General features: G+C 39.8%; 2 protein-coding genes across 4 annotated transcripts in view; both read right to left on the bottom strand.

Annotated features, from left to right (window-relative positions):
* pdxkb (pyridoxal (pyridoxine, vitamin B6) kinase b) overlaps positions 1 to 8,305 on the bottom strand; it is a 29,558-nt gene extending 21,253 nt beyond the window's left edge. Inside the window, exon 1 of the mRNA XM_049600779.1 lies at positions 8,004 to 8,305. Coding sequence (XP_049456736.1) covers positions 8,004 to 8,084 — 81 coding nt within the window. The 5' untranslated portion in view covers positions 8,085 to 8,305. The remainder of the gene's footprint in view (positions 1 to 8,003) is intronic.
* Positions 8,306 to 11,846: 3,541 nt separating this feature from the next.
* si:dkey-22n8.3 (enolase-phosphatase E1) lies at positions 11,847 to 19,804 on the bottom strand. 3 transcript variants are annotated; one of them, XM_049600743.1, is made up of 8 exons: positions 19,337 to 19,804; positions 18,708 to 18,807; positions 17,912 to 18,007; positions 15,197 to 17,443; positions 14,557 to 14,733; positions 14,228 to 14,288; positions 12,932 to 13,056; positions 11,847 to 12,133 (listed from the first exon to the last, which is right to left on the bottom strand). In XM_049600743.1, exons 1-8 carry the CDS (start codon positions 19,379 to 19,381, stop codon positions 12,105 to 12,107), a joined length of 2,880 nt encoding a protein of 959 aa, XP_049456700.1. In that variant the 5' UTR covers positions 19,382 to 19,804; the 3' UTR covers positions 11,847 to 12,104. The 3 variants fall into 3 exon arrangements, with proteins under 3 accessions (XP_049456700.1, XP_049456701.1, XP_049456702.1); XM_049600744.1 differs by lacking the exon at positions 17,912 to 18,007; XM_049600745.1 differs by lacking the exons at positions 17,912 to 18,007; positions 18,708 to 18,807.
* Between the last annotated feature and the right edge of the window lie 368 nt (positions 19,805 to 20,172).

Genomic DNA, 20,172 nt, shown 5'->3' with positions numbered 1-20,172 from the left:
GACACATGACCCATCCACATGCGCCATCAATTGTTATCTGAATGACTTTATTTAATTGGGCTGAAGCAGGAAGCGGCCGAGTGAATGAGTTCTTTGTTCTTTTCAATTGACTGCAACTTTGAGATACAAGAATCTGCTTTCAGAGGGGAGAGGCAGTGAATCACCCCCTTTGACCTTGAGCTTGTCAACGCTCCAGCTACTGCTGTCTGCCTGATGAAAACTTTCTCAAGTGCGGCATATGTTTTCTGAAAAGTGTATTTGTGTCGTCAGTGAGAGACATTTAGGAAACGTGCAAAGCTCTCAGTGGTGTCAGGAATGCAGAATATGACTGCATTACTGATGAAAATACCATATTTAAAAAGACAGAACTGTGAGGATAGACTCCTGGTGGACATACAGAGGTGTGAATGGTGAAACATTTCTTATTCTAACCTTTGTGATTTTCCATTGACATCCAAAGGGAAAATCACATATTTGCAATAAGCCCAGCAACCCTGTGGCTCTATGCTCAAGAAAACTTCAGTTGAGAAGATGGGAAAGGAAAAGTATTTGTTTCATGTGCTATGTACAAGTTCCCCACTTGATTTTATTGGCTACACTGAGCTACAACTACTAGCCTGCAGTAAATCCTACCTTCATATAAGTTACATTTTTGTTTTCATTTTTATCAAGGTGTTGATTCTGAAGGTCAGAGTTGAAGGTCGAATATGGGACGATGCAGTTCAGGGCCCCATTAAGGTAAATTTAATGGCTGTATTTTATTATGACATGTTATAGGCTGTACAATATATCTTTTGGGTTTTTTGTTGTTCTCTTATTGTCATTGCAATGTCAGATTGTGCGATAAAAACATCATGAAAGACTGTAATATTTCACTAAGGGATTCTTGAGTTAGTGATGAAAGACAGTATCAGTAGAAAATTGCACTTTACAGGTTCAGTGTAGTATTTAGGAGGATATATTGGCAGAAATGGAATATAGTATAATCAGTATGTTTTCTTTAGTTTGAAATCACCTGAAAATAAGAATCGTAGTGTTTTCATTACCTCACATTGAGCCATCTATGTCTATAAAGGAAACAGGTCCTCATTGACACTAGCTCCAGACGGGGACATTCGCGTTTTTGTGTCACCACCATAGTTCCCCCCACATGAGGGCACAGGAACAATACAGGTTTTTCTCATGTAAATTTGCTCTATTCAGTGTTTTTTACTGTTTTCAATCACCAGGTCTATTTGTTTAATGACGAGGAAGATACCTCTGCAGATAATTCAGCTCCCAGTAAAAACCTTTTGAGTGTCAAGTTCAAGTTATCAGACAAAGAAGATGAGCACACATTAACAGGTGCTAGGCTGGTAATTAATCACCGGGTCCGACTGTTTTGGAGTGGAAGAGACCTCTGAGACTAATTCGGCTCCCGGTAAAAAACTTCTGAACAATGAATACTGAAGGAATTCTAACCAGGAGAAGTTTCAGCTGATTGCAATCTGCAAACCTCACCGCTAGATGCCACTAAATCCCTCTAAATCTTACACACTAGACCTTTCTCAATGGGATCTTCCTGGTTAAATAAAGGTTAAATAAATAAAAAAATAAAAATAAAATGTAACTATCTTATTTTTTTTATTGGTGCCATGCCAATAAAAGAATGTTAGAAATAATTTCCTTTCTTTTTTTTAATTTGTCAACCAGATTATTGTATTTTAGCAGGCAAGTACACTATTATATATGTTTAGTTATCGCAAGTAATATCGTTACTGCAACACTGAGTGTTATCGGCTATGGCATATTTTTCTATCGCACAGCCCTATTAAAAATTGACATTCATGAGGAAACATTAGAAATATGTTCAGCAAGATACAACTCAACAGCACAAAATAACCATAAAATTAAATTACCATCTCTGAATCAGATTCAAATGAACATTATATCCTTGTGAAGGTAGAAATTATTGCGGTATTGTTGTATCTGACTGTACTTACTTGTCTACCTAATGAACTTGCAGCTCAGAACAGCACAACTTTAAATGAATTTAAATACCACTTAAAAAAATAGTCTCATTATCCACAAAGTCTTCAACTACCTCAACAATAACTTGCAGTTGAATTTAAAATTAATTTTGAGGTGTTGATGCTAGCCTATAGCCTTAAGAATTTGTTTTTATTCGCTGTTCCAGAGCCTTGAATAAAAATGTTTGACTGTTAGATACAGGACCCTTTAACATAGGAGCAACCTGTCAATTACAACATGTTCCTTTGCTTGAACAGGATGCAACATGACTGTTGATGTAAAACTGTGTATTAATGGCGTACTGATGTAAAAGGGGCTAAGAATATGTTATTTAGGTCACATCCTTTCTCGCTCTATTCATAAGCCTCAAGTCAGTGACACAGAAAGACTGTTTACAACGCTGCTGACTGGAAAGCATCGTCAGAGGGTGAGGAGAGGATATTATCCAAATTATAAACATTTTGCCCTTTTTGAGAAAACACTTTCGATAAAACCCCAGGGGAGAAGCCCTCTCGCAACTGACGAAGAGTTTCTTTAATTAACATGTGTCACAGTGCAGGCTGATCACATCTGAGTCAACACAAACACTATATTTACTGCATCGTGACTTAGCAGGCAGGATCCCTCAGCTTTGGGTTAGCTCCTGTACCTTCACTGTTAATTTGCACATTGGAAAACAAATGTAAGCCCATATACAGGACATTACATGTTTCACAGTAAGTTCAGGTGTATTTGTACTGCAACCTACAATAAGTTTAGAATGTAAAGTGACAATATAAAATTAGATGAAATGCCTGTCACATGCTACGGCAGCTCAAAATGATAAATCAGAATTACTCATTTTGTTGTACTAACAAACAAAAATGAGACGACAGCCATGCTAGCAGCTGTGGCTTTTCTTATGAACAGTGAAGCTTCAAGCTAAATGCTAATGTCAGAAATTCCAGCATAGCGTGTTAGCATGCTAACATTTGCTAAACAGCACTACACACCAAAGTGCAGCTGAGGCTGATGGGAACGTCATTTGTCTTCTTGGTGATCATAAATCGAAATATTAGACAAACTGACAAAACAATGGCACAAGAGGAAAAGTCAGGGGGTCACCAAAGTTTATACAATTCATCACCTGTGCGTTCTTATACCCACACTACTATAAAGTAGGCTATACCGGAAAACATTTAGTGTCTCCAAATACATAGTATGTTGAATGCAGTGAGCCTAAAATACCAAGATGTTCTACTACATCTGATCCTATTTTGCAGCAACACATGCAAACTAGCAAAAAAAAAAGCTTGTTGAATTCTTCATCTAACAAGATGTGACCAGCAAAGACAGCATTTTTGCTAAATAACTTGAATGATTAATTAATTATTAAGGCAGTTATCTGTTTATTAAGTGAATTAATTATTCCAGTTCTAGCCACAAGAACAACTTTAATTACATTAAGTGGGAATAGCATTGAGTACAGGATGGTCTCGCTACCAACAATGAAGAATTTCCTCACAGGGCCTCAGTCTCCTCTAAAGGACGTTTCGGGTATAAACATCATTATCTAAAACTGAATGAGCTGCCAGTTACAGTAAATAGGTTGCAAGACACGTGCTATTTTTTCCGCCATGTGTGGATCATAACAGCTATTCTTTACATTTACACATAAAGATTAACTCTAAGGAGAGCAAGGTACTGACATGAACAACAGCAAAGCCCCATGTCAGCAGGTATCTAACCGGCTGAAGTGTCCTTGAGCAAAACACTGCATCCATGCTGCTTTCACGGACACTGAAGCTGTCCCTTTGAGAATAAACAACCTATCATGATGCTAATAAGCTTTTATAGTCTCTCACCAAGAAGACTTCTACATCAACAGCCTGCTCAGTTGTTCTCTTCCGCACCTTTATAAAATGTCTTCGTTTCTTTACCAGGTTCCAGTTGTAATTACATTTAGGAGGAAATCACACTGACTATTAAACTATTTCAAAATAATATTAATTCAATTTAACTCAATACATATATCTAAAAATGCCCAATTTGGTGCCAGAAGACAGCACTTGTCCTGAATTTTATTTCTACGTTAGAGCTGACTCTATCCAGTCAAACTCTAAGGCAGCCTGTCTCCATCTTCAGTGACGTCACTAGGAGGAATCCTGTGGCAGCCAATCAAGGCCCTGCTTCCTCACACCGCCGTCTCCTGCATGCTGACAAGCCTAAGATTCTCTGTCCTGTCAGCACAGAGAGAGGGATGCCCTACACACTTGCTGACGACATCATCATCATCATCATCATCATCATCATCTTATGCCTAATCTCAACACCAACTGACTCATGGTTGTGACTCTGAGTAGTGAGAGCAGCTCCGTCACTGACCTGTGGACTTTCTGTTTGTTAGTTTACATTTAGAAATACTGTCTTATGTCCACAAGCATTAGTGCTGGTTCATTCATAAACTGAATGCAATAATCACCAGCCAAATACAGTTAAAACACTGCAAGGTTATACTTATCAACCAAAAGTGTGCCTCTCTGACCTGACCTAACTCCACCTGCACATTTACATCATCATTATTACTCCCTTTAACATCTAATTTAAGCTAAAACATGGTGCCTGATGGGTTTTTCCTCCCAGATTTGAGAATTCATAAGACCATTTAATGCAAAATAAGTTTAAAAAGAGGCCAATTTTATCTTTGTAACAATTTCAAAGCAGCTTAAAGACATTATGCATGACTGGTTTTATTTCTCACCCGAGGAACAGCACATAAAGCAATCACAAGACTCACGATAGTTAAGCTAAGTAGTACAATGTTTTTTCAAGACTATTTATGGTCTTAAATGTAGGTAACATAGATGCATGACTTGCAGGTGAATTTCCTCTTTAAGACTGTATTGACACTGTCTGCATGATCAAACAGGGTAAATGTAACCCTATAAATATTGCAAATATTTAAAGATGTTCTGAAAAAATATTTGTACCAGCACATACTGGTTTTAGTGTCAATATTTGGTGATTGGTAGTTGATACTTGACGCAGCTGCAAAATTGAACTACTAATTTCCCCCTGTACATCAATTAAGTGTTATCTTATACTCACAAAAATGCAAATTGGTTATCAACACATATTGGGGGAGAAACACTGGGTGCTAGTGTCTTTAAAAAGCCAAATGCATCAATTAGTCCTACTCAGTAATGTTGACAGTGAACTTAACTATGACCTACTTTGAATAAGCAGTACACTTAGTACAATGTACTGGCTGACATCAGTGTGTAGTTAAGGCTTTAGTAAGATGCACTGGTAAACTCTATTTTAACATTAGCCTGGTGCAAATAGGCCTTAATCAGCCGTAGTAGCAAAACATTAGTGGCTGCACTGAACCCGGTGACATGCATGAAAGCCCAGCAGCCATTAGGATAACCACAAAATACATCCCGGGGCGCAGCAGGCTAAAAATAGACTCGGCACTTCTCACAACAAGTGACTGTCTTTCAGGATGGTGGGACATGAACTACATTAGGCCTTGCTAGCCTCACCATCACTACTGACTGCCACGCCGCTGCTGGTGGAATATATGAAACTATAACAACCACCAGCATCGGCCTCATCATCATCATAGCAATTATAGACCCAAAGCAATCACTGTTATCATCCTACTGTCAACATTAGGGATCATAAAGGGAAATGACTATCACTTTCACAGCCGGGAGGTGTTAATAACCTTTGTGTCCTTTCACATATACCAAATAAATGACTTGCTTTGAATGCATTGGCTCTGTTTTGGCTCCTTATTCCAGTACTTATGCCTTCTTGTAAAGCACTCAGTAAACGCTGCCTTTAGGTGACAGCTTTATCACTACTGTTAATGTTGTCACTAGCACCTATTATTAAGCTAAAGAATGAGACACATGTTGAGCCACTCAAAATCTGTACTCCATGGTTCTCGATGCGAGTGCTTTACAATCCACCGTATTATTCAGGTTAATTCACTGATGCCTGTTACCCACCCTTTTCTTCAGATGACCCTCTGATTAAGGGTGAGAGTCACATAAATGATAATGGTTAAAGAGGCACCCTGATGTGATAAAAAGTAGTCGATATAATACCATAAATTACCAAAGAAAACAAACATGAAAGCTGAAAATGATAACCAGTTTACTTAACTTCTGTTGGCTACTGTGGTGGACGACTTCATCGGTCAGCAAGTTTAACGATTATTGAGATTAACCATTAACAAGATGTAAAGAATCAGTGCTTGCTATTGTCACTTGCTGCTTAAGAATGTATAAGATAAGCAGTGATTTAGAGCTACGTTTGAGGTGTCCCAATACACAATACACTCTAAAACGGGATGGTATGAAATCTATATTAAATATTCAGATTCATGATATCTGTAATAATTATTATTTTATATTCCTCAAGGCCTGTATTTCCTTTCGGTATGATGTCACTGGTCGTTGTAACTATTTGCAGACATTTATTTAGAACTGCAATAGGAGTAAATTTCGATCTGAACAAGATTTATCAGTTAGGTAAATGTATAAATTCTGTTTATCGTCTGGTTCTACTGCTCACAAATACAGGTGATTTAGTGATTCTGCAAATTCAAATTGAAACACAGCCACTGGCCACAATTTATCTGTGTAAACAGAGAGAAAAACATCCCCCTGAGGAGGCAACCTTATTTTCACAAGCACTCCCCTAATCAATACACTAGTTTCAGTGTCACTGAACTTTACAACTGAGAGGTTATCTCTTAAGTGTGTGGTCTTAAGGCCTTTGTAACACACACACAAACAGCAAAATGCACGTGTGAATTGCAATTATCGTAATGAAACACAGTCAAATGTGGCAAAATGCTCCACTTTAAGAAACCAGAATATCTTTTAACGCCTGTGGTAAAAGAAGAACCCTGTGCTATCAGAAAACTTAAAGCAGCAAATGGCTGTATTGATTATTTGTCCATCCTGTAGTATGGAACTTGCAGGTTATCACCGCAGGAAGCTGGATTTGTGTCCATCTAGGTGTTCCCATGCACATCATGGCCACATCATGGTCTGACTGCCTGTCTGTGAGCAAATGATAGCGACCTCAGGCACCAACACTGTGGTGACTGGTTAACAGACCCGAGTTCTGGGGACACATTTCCATCTATCTGTTAAGATTATCATTAGCTAGCTATTTTGCAACGCTGCTGGCTTGTTGGTGTGTACTGCCACAGGCTGAGTGAAAATTGAGACTCAAAAGCTTGCTTGCTCATATAACAGTTATCACCACTCATGCAAGTAGGGGTCATTTGATTAACACCAGGAGGTCCATTATCAGACCCAACTCTGCCACCTCTGGGTTTAACAGCATCGAGGGTGCTCTACAGTCAGACATGTATCATTAATACATGCAACACGTACGTTTTCTCTTAATGGGCGATCAAACCCAACATAAAAACACCTTGCTCCATTATCGGACACCCTCCCAATGACAGGTCGTGCCACATTTCCCCGTCAGATAAAGCGTCCTTTATTCATTTACCAAATAACCAAGAAAACATAAGCTGCCATTATATTTTCCATTTTTCACATCCTTCAGTGAAACGATTTAAGGGCTGGATAAATGAGGGGAACAAATTGTCTCGGGTAATTTGCACGACACTTGTCGTCACGTTTATTGCTTGACATCTCAATGGCAATACTGTTATTTTGGGCTTTTCACAGCACATTTAGCACTACCATCGTTTATGGCCTTTTACACTATAAAATGAAGAGGGAAATACAACTAAGCACACATTATCAACCAGCGACGGATTAGGCGGTTGACCGATTTCTGTACGAACTTTGAATGATGTAATTAGCGTGTATCATTACAAAAACGGTATCTACAGTCGGTTTACTGCTGATTGAAAGTCGCAGTGCAATTTTGTGGGCAAGCGTTGACAGACAGGGTCGTGTCCGATAACGGGTGTACCGTCGCCCGCTGTCCGATAATGGATGCATGTGAATTGTATTTACCTGTAATGGGAAAGAGGCGCTCTTGTTGCCCACATATCCCCGGACTACATGGCTCTGTATGGACAGAACACGGCACTCCATGGCGGCTCCCGGTCAGCCGAGGAGGGATGCAGATAATCCGTTACCTCAACGACAGTCACGTCTACACATAACAGTACGGGAAACAAACTAAACTGTAAAACACAACGCCGCCCGTTTGAAAGAAGCAATGTTAGCTAGCTAGCTAACCAGCTGTGTGGCACACGCAGGATGGCGGTGTGTGTGAGCGCGTGTGGTGGTTGGTTGTAGCGGGTGATGTGCAGTGAGTGTGTGATGAAGGGGGAGAGAGAGAGAGAGAGAGAGAGGGAGAGAGGGGGGGGGAGGGAGAGGGAGAGGGAGAGAGTGTGTGTGTGTGTGTGTGTGTGTGTGGGGGGGGGGGGGGGGCGCGTGCAGCCCCACACAGACACGCGCGGACAAACAATAAAAATAGCAGTTTAGCAGCGACTGTTGGTGCTGTCGTTACTGTGAAGCTGAATGAGCATCCCAAAAAAAGTGTGTGACGAGCTGACCAGGCAACAGAGGGGGTCGCGTGCGGCTGTGCTTTACACTGAAGGACAAAACACACACATACACACAAACGCGCGCGCATGCACGCCGGTATTCTGTGCAGGCAATCTGAGTGACCGCCTAAAGTGGGTGACGTCACCACAGGGCCACCAAGCGCATCCTGATCAACACAGCTGGAATTGAATGAATCTGGACTGATATGAGAAATGGTTATCGCTGAAGATTAATGGCACTCCAGCATTTGATATCTCTCACATCATATGGATAATTTGGATTCATCTGTCTCTGACATAATAAATATAATCTTACTTATGGGTAAATACCACAGGGTAAGGTGGAGGAAGATGATCCCTGGAGAACAGTCTTTTACTTTAAATAAATTAAAAAATACAATTAAAAAAAAAAATGATATGACTTTTATTTTTAAAATCCAACCACCACCCTTAGTGGAGATCTTTTCCCTTTTCCTCTCTCTTTTCTTTCTCATTTGCAATGTTATTTATTCTTTCTTTCTTTCCTTTTTGCATTTAGAAATGAAGTTTGGTGTAAGGAGGTGGTGATTACATAATACACAACCAATACACAAACAAATAGCATTACTATATCATCACAAAAACAGAAAAAAAAACCAGACAAAAACTAAACAACGTACCTCATACAACACAAGGACAAATAGTCATGCAATAAAAACTTCATATAACAATATTCCAAACTAGCTCAACCGCAACGAGTTGTCAAAACAAAAAACAGAAAAGAAAAAAAAGGCATTCCTGTAGAGGTTAGAATAGAGACCAGTCACTGTTTTAAATTAGGCCTCATATCTGTTCTCACCACCCCTCAGCTTCAACAAACTTTTCCCATCTATCTAAGTAATCTTGGTTTTATGTATAGTATCCTTCCAAGTTAAACTAGTGGACCTTTAAATGGATATTTTCCCCAATAATATAACTAAATTAACAGTCTAGGTCTTTGTTTATGTTTATTTCCTAGGATTTTAGTATGTACATGAAGACCACGATGCATCAACCAACCCACTGTTGGGAGAAATAAATTGGTACATGTGCCAAATGTATGCACATTCTTCTATGTAAATGCACAAAAATGAAAACCTTGGGGCATCTTGTCCCACTACTGAGGCAAGATGACCCCGTGCTACAAAACAAGCTATCTAACTAAATAAAACAAACTAAACTCCTAACCCTGACCCATTGATGGATTATCTAGAGGCCTTTTAGCCTTTCCTTTAGGCTACTTGTTTTGATTTTAGGGTGTCTTCCTGCTAGCAATGCTAATAATTGCTAGCAAGCTGTTATAACTACAATACTATACTACTACTATATGTAGATATGAACTATATAAAATCACATGACTGTAGATAATCTGACTAAATAATATTTAGCGGCAGGATGTCCCTGGAGTTTTTATAACCCCCTTTCTGAGGTGTGTCTTGTCTCAAAGGGTATAACACAGGGGTCAGCAACCTTCACTATATTTTTGACCAAAAATTAAAAAAAAAAAAAAAAAATCTGTCCGGAGCTGCAAAACACGTTTGAGTCTTATTATGAAGGTAACACAGATTTTGGATTTGGAGCACATAGCTAACCTCACTAGGGAGATTCAAGACTAACCACCACTACTAAGGTTCATTTAGACATGACCTCAGCAACATTTAGAGGAAAAGGTGCCAGACATAGTTGACAAAATGTCTCTGCATAGGCTTCACATTTTTACAATTAAGGAATGTAAGAATTTCTTTAGGCCAACAAAATAATAAATAAAAATTAAAATGCTAAAAAAAAAATGGAAAGGGGCTAAAGAGCCGCATGTGGCTCCGGAGCCACAGGTCGCCTAGCCCTGGTCTTCCTTTACATTTTTACTCTCAACATATATATTAACGCTCTTTGTGGCTCATCGTGTTCATCTTGTAGCCCAGCATCTCTAGGATCACTGTTGCTGTGGTGTATATCAGCTGGTTTGTCTCAGTTATGGTCCTAGTGGGGACAGTATGTAGTATTGCATTCACACCATCTAGCAATCTTTAAGAGGGTACTTTGTTACTTGTACTAGTGGAACAAAACATAAATGGACTAGAGATATGTATCACAGCATTTTATGTACAACTTAATATATCAGTATTTGTCAGTGAATAAAAGATCAGTTTACCCTAAAACAGTTGTGGTGGAATAAATCTAAAGAATGCAGCAGTTCAGATGAAATGTCACTGTTCACTGTAGCATAGCCATTAACCACAAGTCTTCAGAGTTGACTTAGTGCCATATATTGGTTAGGAGAGTAATTAAGGGAGTGGGGGCATCTTACCCCATCTGACCCTATTTATTGTCCCAAGCCCTCCTGTAGCTCATTTATAAATGACTTCAAGCAGTTTTTCTCGTCACTATAGCAGGATTTCAAGACATCTACTGTGTTGATTTTCACACTATCGCACAAAACTTGTTTTGAATTATGGTCCTTGCTTTGGATCTCAATTTCTTTGCTCCAGTTTGTCAAATTTTGTATGCCTGGTATTTTAATTCATTAACCTATTCTTTATAATTCCTATTTATTTATATATAAATATCCCCCTAATCTATTTTATTTATTTTTCTTTGTCTTCATCAAGGTTGACTATCATTTTGCTCTGTATTTGTAAAGATTTCACACCCTGCATGACATGTAGCATGGTAAATTCAATTAAATGTTCAATTGAAAAAAATAAATAAAGAAGAATGAATTTGAATGACAGCTGTCTTTCTTTTGTTCTATTCTATTCTATCAATCAATTTTACATAGCCTAATTATTTTAGAAAACATTTTACATTCTACCACTGGTCAGTTGTGTCTTTACCCTGCTAAATAAAGGACAGAAGAAAATATAAAAAGGGCATCTTTTAGCATGTAGTTTGGTGCTGCGCTCACATTTTTTTTTTGGTGTGTATGTGCGGCTGTGGTTGTGACTCACACTATCTCTATCACAGAGTCGTGACTGAGGGGGGATTTGACTTGGCAAAGACTGCCTCTGTCACCACACTACACAGTCAGCAGTGATGCTGAGAGACACAGAGCGCATGTACGGACAAATATAGCCAAATGCAGGTAGGAGCTAGAACGAGGGAGAGTGAGGCACAGAAACAGAGAGAGGCAGACAGAGATAAATGGAGCCAAGTAGGGAGGTGTTGAACTGACAGCTCCACCTTCTGTTCATCCACGCCTTCACTGCCCTACGTGACGCTTTAATTGCATTTCACACAAACACACACACACACTTACATCCTGAACACCAGAGAACCAAAGACTTACTGTTTTGAAAATGCTGCTTTAATAAAATAGAATATTAATATATAATTCATTGCTATCATTATTGCACAGTACAAACGGTAAGGAATATATTTTTCCCTTATCTCAATGGCAGATCACCCAAACAGACTTTCTATGCTTCTTCTTCTCTCCCTCTTTCTGTTCTCCCATGTAGTAAAATTGAAATGAGGAGGTAATGGAGGAGGAAGACAGTGAGGAGTCAGAGAAAGAGCACAAAGAGTAGGAGGTAGGCGTCATGGATCATTTAGAGTCCTGGTCCATATCGGGGTCTAAAGGGAAAACAGCAAAAGTAATTTAATGCATATTTGGGAACATATTTATTTTCCTTTTGTCGCTGTACATATTTTAATGAGTCTGTGCAGTGAAAATGTCTATTAATTAGCTGTAGTGCTACAGAGCTGAAACATCATGTTCCAGAGGTAAAAATACAATTCATAATCCCCATAAGGAACTGGATTATCAAACAAAACGTATTATCCATACAAAATGCATGAAGCTACATGTGATTGTGATTTCTTTATGTTTTTTTGTCGTGCATCTCTACTGAAAAACTAGCCTATATTCTGCACTAATCTAAAAGCAAGTTGATCAAGCAGATTGGTTATGTTGATTGGTAAGAATATATCTTCTGATAATTTTTATTGAACACTTTTGGTGAGGATCCCCTACATTTGGCTATCAAAGAGCTGGCAGTGCTCTCTGTCAACACCATTTATGATTTTCTAAAGCATATCTATAGCATTTCTGTACAACAATTTCTTGTTATTTATTGTTCAATAATAATAAATCTGTGCTATCTTATTATCCCTTGGGCACTACTTGTTATGGCTGCTAAGAAGTTCATCTTGTCAGCATAGATACTGTATCTTAAAAAAACAAAAAAACAAATCTGCATTACAACTGTTTTATACTTGTCTATTAAATGAATCATCACCTCATAAACGCTTGCTGATTGGTTCAGTTCAAAGCTTTAACTACATTTCAGAGGGATTATCTGGATTGTTTCTAAAGCAAATAAAAGGGGCTCTATACACCGAACCTCTCTCTTCACTGCATCTCTCTCTCACCGTTGAAGGTGAACTGAGGGAAGCTGCTCAGGTCTCCTCCGCCATAAAGTCTCTGGAGCTTTGCGGTCTCCTCTGACAGGTATTTTTTGTAATCTGGCTCCGCCTCCAGCAGTCCTCCATTCAACCTTAGAGAGGAAGAGGAGAGTAGATAGAAGATGAGAGACATTGAGGCCCAAATACTGAGGACTCTGTGCTGCTGTCCAGCAGGATCAATACCAATCAGTTATTGACTGTATTGATTTTTTTTAAGTGACTGTTAGTTTAAACCTGACAATCAATAAGCTTCTGTGGTTTTCAACTTCACTGAAACAATTTAAAGTTCAATAACCTCATATCTAATGATATTGATTAGTTTGTGGTATCCGGTGTTATTGAATCGTTATTAAACAAGTCCCCTGACATCCATTCTCTTTTTTACAAGACAGACCTGGCTAGAATTGTAGCATAAAATAATTACATGAGAATAGTCAGTGACAGAAAAAAATACCTTTGAATTAAGCACAATAAAACAGAATCTAGAAGACATGACAAAAACAATATCCTCTTACAATAAAAGTTCATTCTTCAGTCATTATCTGTAACTGCTTCTTCTATTCAGGGTTGTGGGGGAGCTGGAGCCTATCCCAACTGACATTGGGCAAGAGGTGGGGTACACTGTGGAAAGCAGCTCAATTTTAAATATCTTTCTTCATTACTAACAGCCTCCAAAACCTTCAGCATTCAACATTTTGGGAAGTTTTCTTTTTTTTTAAGAGAGTTAGATGAGAAGATCGATACCACTCTCATATCTAAGTCCCAAAATGTTGAACTGTTCCTTGAAAAAAAATAAAAATATACATGACACACCCCTACAAACCAAGCCCACGACTAGTACAAGACAAGCCCACCAACGCGACAGCTATCTGAACCCTGCTACAACGCGATGTTGTAATGAACAAATAGGGCCAAACGTAGCAATAATCCACTTTTATTCAGTATACATGAAGATGTTATTCCCCTTATACGCAATGAGATTAACTCTTCTCATTACCCTTACTCTAATCTTAACCACCTCTCTTTCAACCTAATATTTTATAGTTAGCTAAACGCTAACTTAGCATTTTCTCTAGGGTTTCAGCCTCTGCACCGAGGAGCTAAGACGGCTGATCGTTGCCTGACGTGTAGGTTGTGGTGGGTGGATCATATAGCTGCTCCAGCTGCAGCTTTACCTACTAGAGAAGTTCAGCTTCATGGTACCTTCAAACTTCTCCGGTTATTTCCTGTGAATATAATAGGAAACCTCTTTGGTCTCTCTACCTGCGCATGTTGGTGTATTCTTTAATCTTCTCCAGGAAGAGTCTCTGTACTGGATCTAACTCTGAAAAACACATCAAATCAATTCAGTTAAAACAAAAGGCTATCACCACATAGCGATGTATGCAGTATGCTTTAAGCACATGCTCGTCAAATTGCCTAACATCATCTGAAACCTTTTCCAACATCAGAACTGTGGGACTGCACCTAAAAAAATCTGTAAGTTAATGAAACAGACAAACCAGCAGTCACTTTTTCTTTTCCATTTGTTCAATTGTCCGATAAGACCTATGACTGTGTGTGTATCTGCACGTGTCTGCAAGTGTTTTTACCTGCATATGTTCCTGTACCACCTTCATTCCCCAAGGTTTCAGTCTGTGCTCCCTCCTCCTCCTCCACCATCACCTCCTCCTGCCCCTCCAGCACCTCCTCCAGAGCAGGAGAAGCTGAAAAATCATCGGGCACTGCAGCCGATGTATGAACGTCGACGGACCCATCGGCAACCATTGCTGTGGTAACAACAACCCCAGAAACAGGACACATGGAGCTGATTCCACTTTCTAAAGCATCGAACACTTAACCAACTTCTGTCTAAGTTAAGCTCTCCTTGACAGGTTTTTAAAATACATGACACATTTGTTTCTAAAGTCTTCCTCACAGAGTCTAAAGGAATATTTCAACATTTTGTGAAATATGCTGGTCAGCTTTCTTGCGGAGAGCTTGGAGATGATTGGCCTAATATTCAACTTATTTCAATTATAATGAAGCATTCACTCAACAAGACTCAACAAGACCCCCCTCTTTCATTCACTGATAATGATAATAATAATTTTGTATTAACGTTCACTCTGATACTGTGATAAAATCTCATATCGTTGCAGCCCTACTTTGAAGTTAGGGCTGTATTTATTACCACCTCCCCCTTACCTTTGCCTCTCCTAATGTCTCTTCATCTTCACGAGTCAAACTTACCATCCAACATATTTTCTCTTACAACCTCCTGACCGATCTGGCCCTCTGTCACCCCTGTCACAGGCCCAGGGACGGAAAAGAGCAGGTCCTCCATCAGCGTGTCTATCTGCAGATCTTCAGACAGAACATCACCTTCAGGCAGAGATGGAGACTCAGTCTTCGCAGTCTCAGTTGTCTCTTCAGACGCCACCATGTCCTCTTCCTCCACCCTCTTCTCTCCAGCAACAATTTCAGCTTCTTTCTCCAGATAATCTGCAGTTTCACTCAGAGACTCATTCTCCAGAGTTCCCAAGGACGCCTCAACTTCAGCCAAAGTCACAGACTCCAGACTCATTGCTTCCAAGACGCTTCCTTCCTGCTTGTCCAACTGCTTTTCTGCTTTCAGACCAGTCACTTCATCCTGTTGCTCCAGTTTCTGGTCAGCAAGTAAAGTGACAGGTGGCTGGCTTGGTCCTTGCTCAGACCCGAACATGGCCTCCAGCATAACAGATGTCTCAGCTTCTAAAGCATCTGTGGCTTCAGAGATAGACTCCAATCTAGTTAAAATTTCAGCCTCTGTTGCATCCTCAAGAAGAGCAACATCTTCTACTGTGGCTGTATCTTCCATCTTCTCCTCTTTAGCTCGTGCATCAGCATCTTTCTCAAGCGCATCCCTCATTTCCAGCAGGACTTCGGTTTCAAGACCTCCGACTTCAGCCGTGACTTGTTCTAAAGTTAGCGATTCCAGCGTCATTTCTTCTGCTTCAGCTGCCGTCTCCTCCATCTGCAAAGATGCTGCTCCTACAGGTGGATCAGAGGCTGAACTTGGGCCAGGAGTTTTGGAAAGCACTGCAGGAACATGACAGAGCAGCTCTTTCTCTAATGTACCACTTTGTCCTTCTAACTCTTGAAGGTCTTCCGACAGAGAGTCCCATTTTGAAAGAACATCAGTTACACTCTCACTCTCATCTTCGCTTGAACTCTCAGTTTCAGCTGCAGCTTTGTGCTCGATCTCCGTCTGGACAGACAACTCTTGCAGCTCTTTCTCTGCTTTTTCATCAAGGAGAGATTTTGTTTGGAGGAGCTCTTCGGTTTGTAAAGATGCTACCAGAACCTTGTCTACATGGAGTGTCACAGACTCTAAATTCATTTCTTCAGACCCGTCCACTCCCTCCTCCACAGTGTCATTTACTGATTCTACTGTGGGTTCTATTGTAGGTTCATTTTTCAAAGGCAAAGGTGCAGATTCTTGTGCATTTTGGATTGAGGCACTATATGAAGGGCTGTCAGCTGCTTCAGTTTCTATTGTAGGCTCTACTGTAGCTTCAGAAACAGCTGCTGGTTCTATTGTTGTTTCTACTGATGCTTCTTCTTTGGTACTATATGAAATGTTAACTGCTCCTGAGTCTGTGCTGTTGGTTTGTACAGCTTGAGCTGCTGTAACTGCTTCCGCCTCAATTGTAGTTTCTACTGAACCTTCAGCAACAGCAGCACTACTCTCTGGTGTTTCGAAAGGAGAGGTGCTGGCCTCTACTGATGGTTCAACTGTAGTTTCTACTAAGGTTTCTCCTGTTGCAGTGAGTGGAATGTCAACCACGCCTGAGTCTGTGCTTTCGGTTTCTACTTTTTGAGCTGCTAATTCTACTGCAACATCTATCGTAGGCTCTACTGGACTCTCAACAACAGCATCACTAGTTTCAAGTGTTTCCACGGGAACATGGCTGGCTTCTACTGGTGACTCTACTGTAGTTTCTATTAAGGGTTCTTCTTTGGAAATGTGGGAGACATCGACCACTCCTGAGTCTGTGCCTTTGGTTTGTAAGTCTTCAGCTGGAATATCTACTGTTGGCTCCACAGGAAGTTCGGCAACAGCAGCAACTTCTAGTGTTGCCACAGCAGATAGGGCAGGCTCTATTGGTGGTTCTATTGTAGTTTCTATTAGGGGCTCTACTGTGGCAGTTGGCTCTGTGTTCTTCTGTACTGCAGCAGTTTCTATGTTGGTTTGTATTGTTTCAGCAGAGGTGTTGCTTTCTATTGCAGCTGCTTCTGATGGTGCAGGCGTTGTGCTGGTTGGGGAGGAACCTGAGGTTGTAGGAAGAGTCACACTGGAAAGACTATCAGCATCAACTTGTTTAAGGCTAGAAGAAGCAGGAGAGACAGAGACTGCTGGTTCTGTCTTTGACAAAGGAGGAACTTTTGAGGTGGAGGCTTTCACTGAGGAGGCGACAGGAGGTTTGGTGGGCATGGAGGAAGCTTTGGCAGGACGAGCTGTGGGAGGAAGGGGAGAGGAAAAGGAAAGAAGAGGATATAAAAGGACATGGATATGAGGGAAGAGGGGTAAGTAAAACCACTCAGCACAGACACAAGCAGAACTAATCAGCATTTCAGGTATTCAATTAATTAACAGTCTGCTAACTCAGCTGTCCGTCGTGCTTTCTCATATGTTGCTGTCCAAATCGTTCCATGAAATTTACATGACATGAAAAAGTGCCACTGAATATGATAGGATAAAGAAGGGGCTCACAAATTCCCAGAATTAATCTTCATTTCAAGACTGTTGCAGGGGAGTTAAAGAGATCCTGTCAAAATCCAAACCCAGCTCTTTTTGCAGCTGCAAATTATTGCCACCTGCTGTGTGACGGCAGAGAAAAAATGTGGAAATCTAAGTTGGTTGCATTCAGTGCCTGAGACTTAATTTTAACACCCAGCTTTACGCAACATCCTGAATGTGCTGACCTTTACCAGCAGGAGGCATTGTGCCTGGCCTGCTCTGGGAGAAGAGTTGCTCCAGGAGTGCAGCAACATCCACCGCTGGCTGGGGCTTGGCTTTCTCTGTCAGTAAGACAAAATACAGACTGAGAAAAATATCAGGCCTGTCCAAAATACTTGGATAGTCTGATTTAGCAATAAAGCAATATTTGGATTTGCTTTATGGAAATATTCATATCTAGTGGATCAAGTTTTCTAGTTTTTAATTTGCTGACATTCTTGTCTAGGCTAGTGGTTCTCAAAAGGTGAGCTGTGGTACACTGGTGTGCCGTGATGCCAATCCAAACGTGCCGTGGGATCTTGTGATAACCACACATTATTATTGCAATATCCAACTGGGCCTGTACAAAATGATATGAATACATTTTTGACTGACTGTATCAGTTTATTGTGTGCACCCATTTCCTGATAAAGAGGCAAACTCTAGGTAAAAAATGTAATTTAACTTAAAAAACCTTCTCAGGAAACCTATTTGTCGCCGTTCTCCCGTAGGAATTCTAAGTGTGTGACACATTAAAAGCCCTGATTGGCAGCCAGTGTGAGGGATGATAAAATTTAAAAGGAGAAAGCCATGAGTGGGACAATGGATCACTTTATTGTACAGAGCAAATCCAACATGGCAGCAAGTCTTCTACTCACCACTATTTACAGTTTTTACTCTTCCACTGGTGCAGAGAGAATAATATATGAATAGAATAAGGAGATGATCAAGGAATTACAAATAAAAATCTGACAGAAAATCAGACAGATGTGTTTCTCTTACTGATATGTGTCCTGCGTGGTTGTTTTTTGTCTGATGGTTTGGAGCTGAACAGTGCAGTTTGCGGCCTCCATACCACTCTGCACAACTCCCTGTGAATGCACTGGACACACACGCACACACACACAAGTTAGGAGATGCACAAGTGCACAAGATAATGCTCACACCAGATGGCAAACTTTTTTCTTGTTTGAATAGCTACTTAGATTCTAAGGAATTCAATACACTGAAAGCTTTTACTACCGACTCCTACATAGTCATTATATTAAGTTTGTCCACTAAAATCCCTTGATGGTTCAGTCAATGATGGTTTTATATATAAATATTCCCAGCTGCATACTTTTACCATGTATATGACATTCTAAAATGAACTTTTCTACATGCTGTCACGTTGTTCTCTTCAGTGTTTACTTTGAGAGAAATGCAGATTTACACTGTGCATTTTGCAGCTGAGGAAACAGAGTTTGAGTAGCATGCAATAAGTAACCTTAAATGCATTTATAAAACCCACCATATGACGTAAGTTATTCATGTTTGTATATAAATGTATTGAAAAGTCATGAGTAAGTCAATGTCACAGTTGAATGAAAGTCCTGTTATCTGCAAACATTAAAAACAAGAGATATACTTACTCTAACACATAATCCTGTTCCTCTTCTGAACAATGCAGCAGCCATGATTGTTTTATTAAAAAATATCTGTGTAAAATAAGTTTGTATGTCTCTGGTACACGTTGAGGAGGAATGTCAGGTCGCTCTGTGTGAGAGTACTAAATGTCCTGAAGCTCTCCGTCCTGCACCATGACAATGTTACTCTGTTTTTATCGCTTTAAACACACTAATTTATACTTTAACAGCTGATAAAAATGCACAAAACGTCAAATATTGAGTCGCACTGCACTCATTTAGCTAGCTAATCTGCACGCGCTGGTAAAGATCTTCTTCCGTCGACCTGAACCGATTAGCCGAATGACGTCTGACCGTTTGTTTGTTTGTTTGTTTGCTATCTAGTTGGCATATTTTTGTTTAGCAAAGCCGTCCTGTGTTTTTATAGCAGCGCGGTTACATAAAGCTCTCGATGTAAAGCCTCCACAGACTGGTGTCAACAACCACAGAAGAAGACGACCACATTTCCGGTCCCGATTATCAAAATAAAAGCCTCAACGACAACATGTTTTTGCCCCTTGCTCATTTCCTCAATTAATTTTTATTTTATTGGCCCAATTCTCTTAATTCATATATTCATTTTATGTTATATTGATATTTCAATCTCTCCATTATGGTCATCTTGTTATATTTCTCTGTTTAACTGATGTGTAATTTCCCTTTAGATTGACAGAAAATATTGTGATTATCATTCGCACAGGACTTTACAGGAATTATTCAAGACTAAATTGTGACTGTACCAAAAAGAAAAAATTTTTTTTTGTCTATAGCATAAATCATATAAATATCAGTGATTGGTAACA

The sequence above is a fragment of the Epinephelus fuscoguttatus genome, linkage group LG16 (assembly GCF_011397635.1).
Source record: "Epinephelus fuscoguttatus linkage group LG16, E.fuscoguttatus.final_Chr_v1".
Classification (NCBI taxonomy): domain Eukaryota; kingdom Metazoa; phylum Chordata; class Actinopteri; order Perciformes; family Serranidae; genus Epinephelus; species Epinephelus fuscoguttatus.
This window is presented reverse-complemented; position numbering and strand designations above follow the sequence as displayed.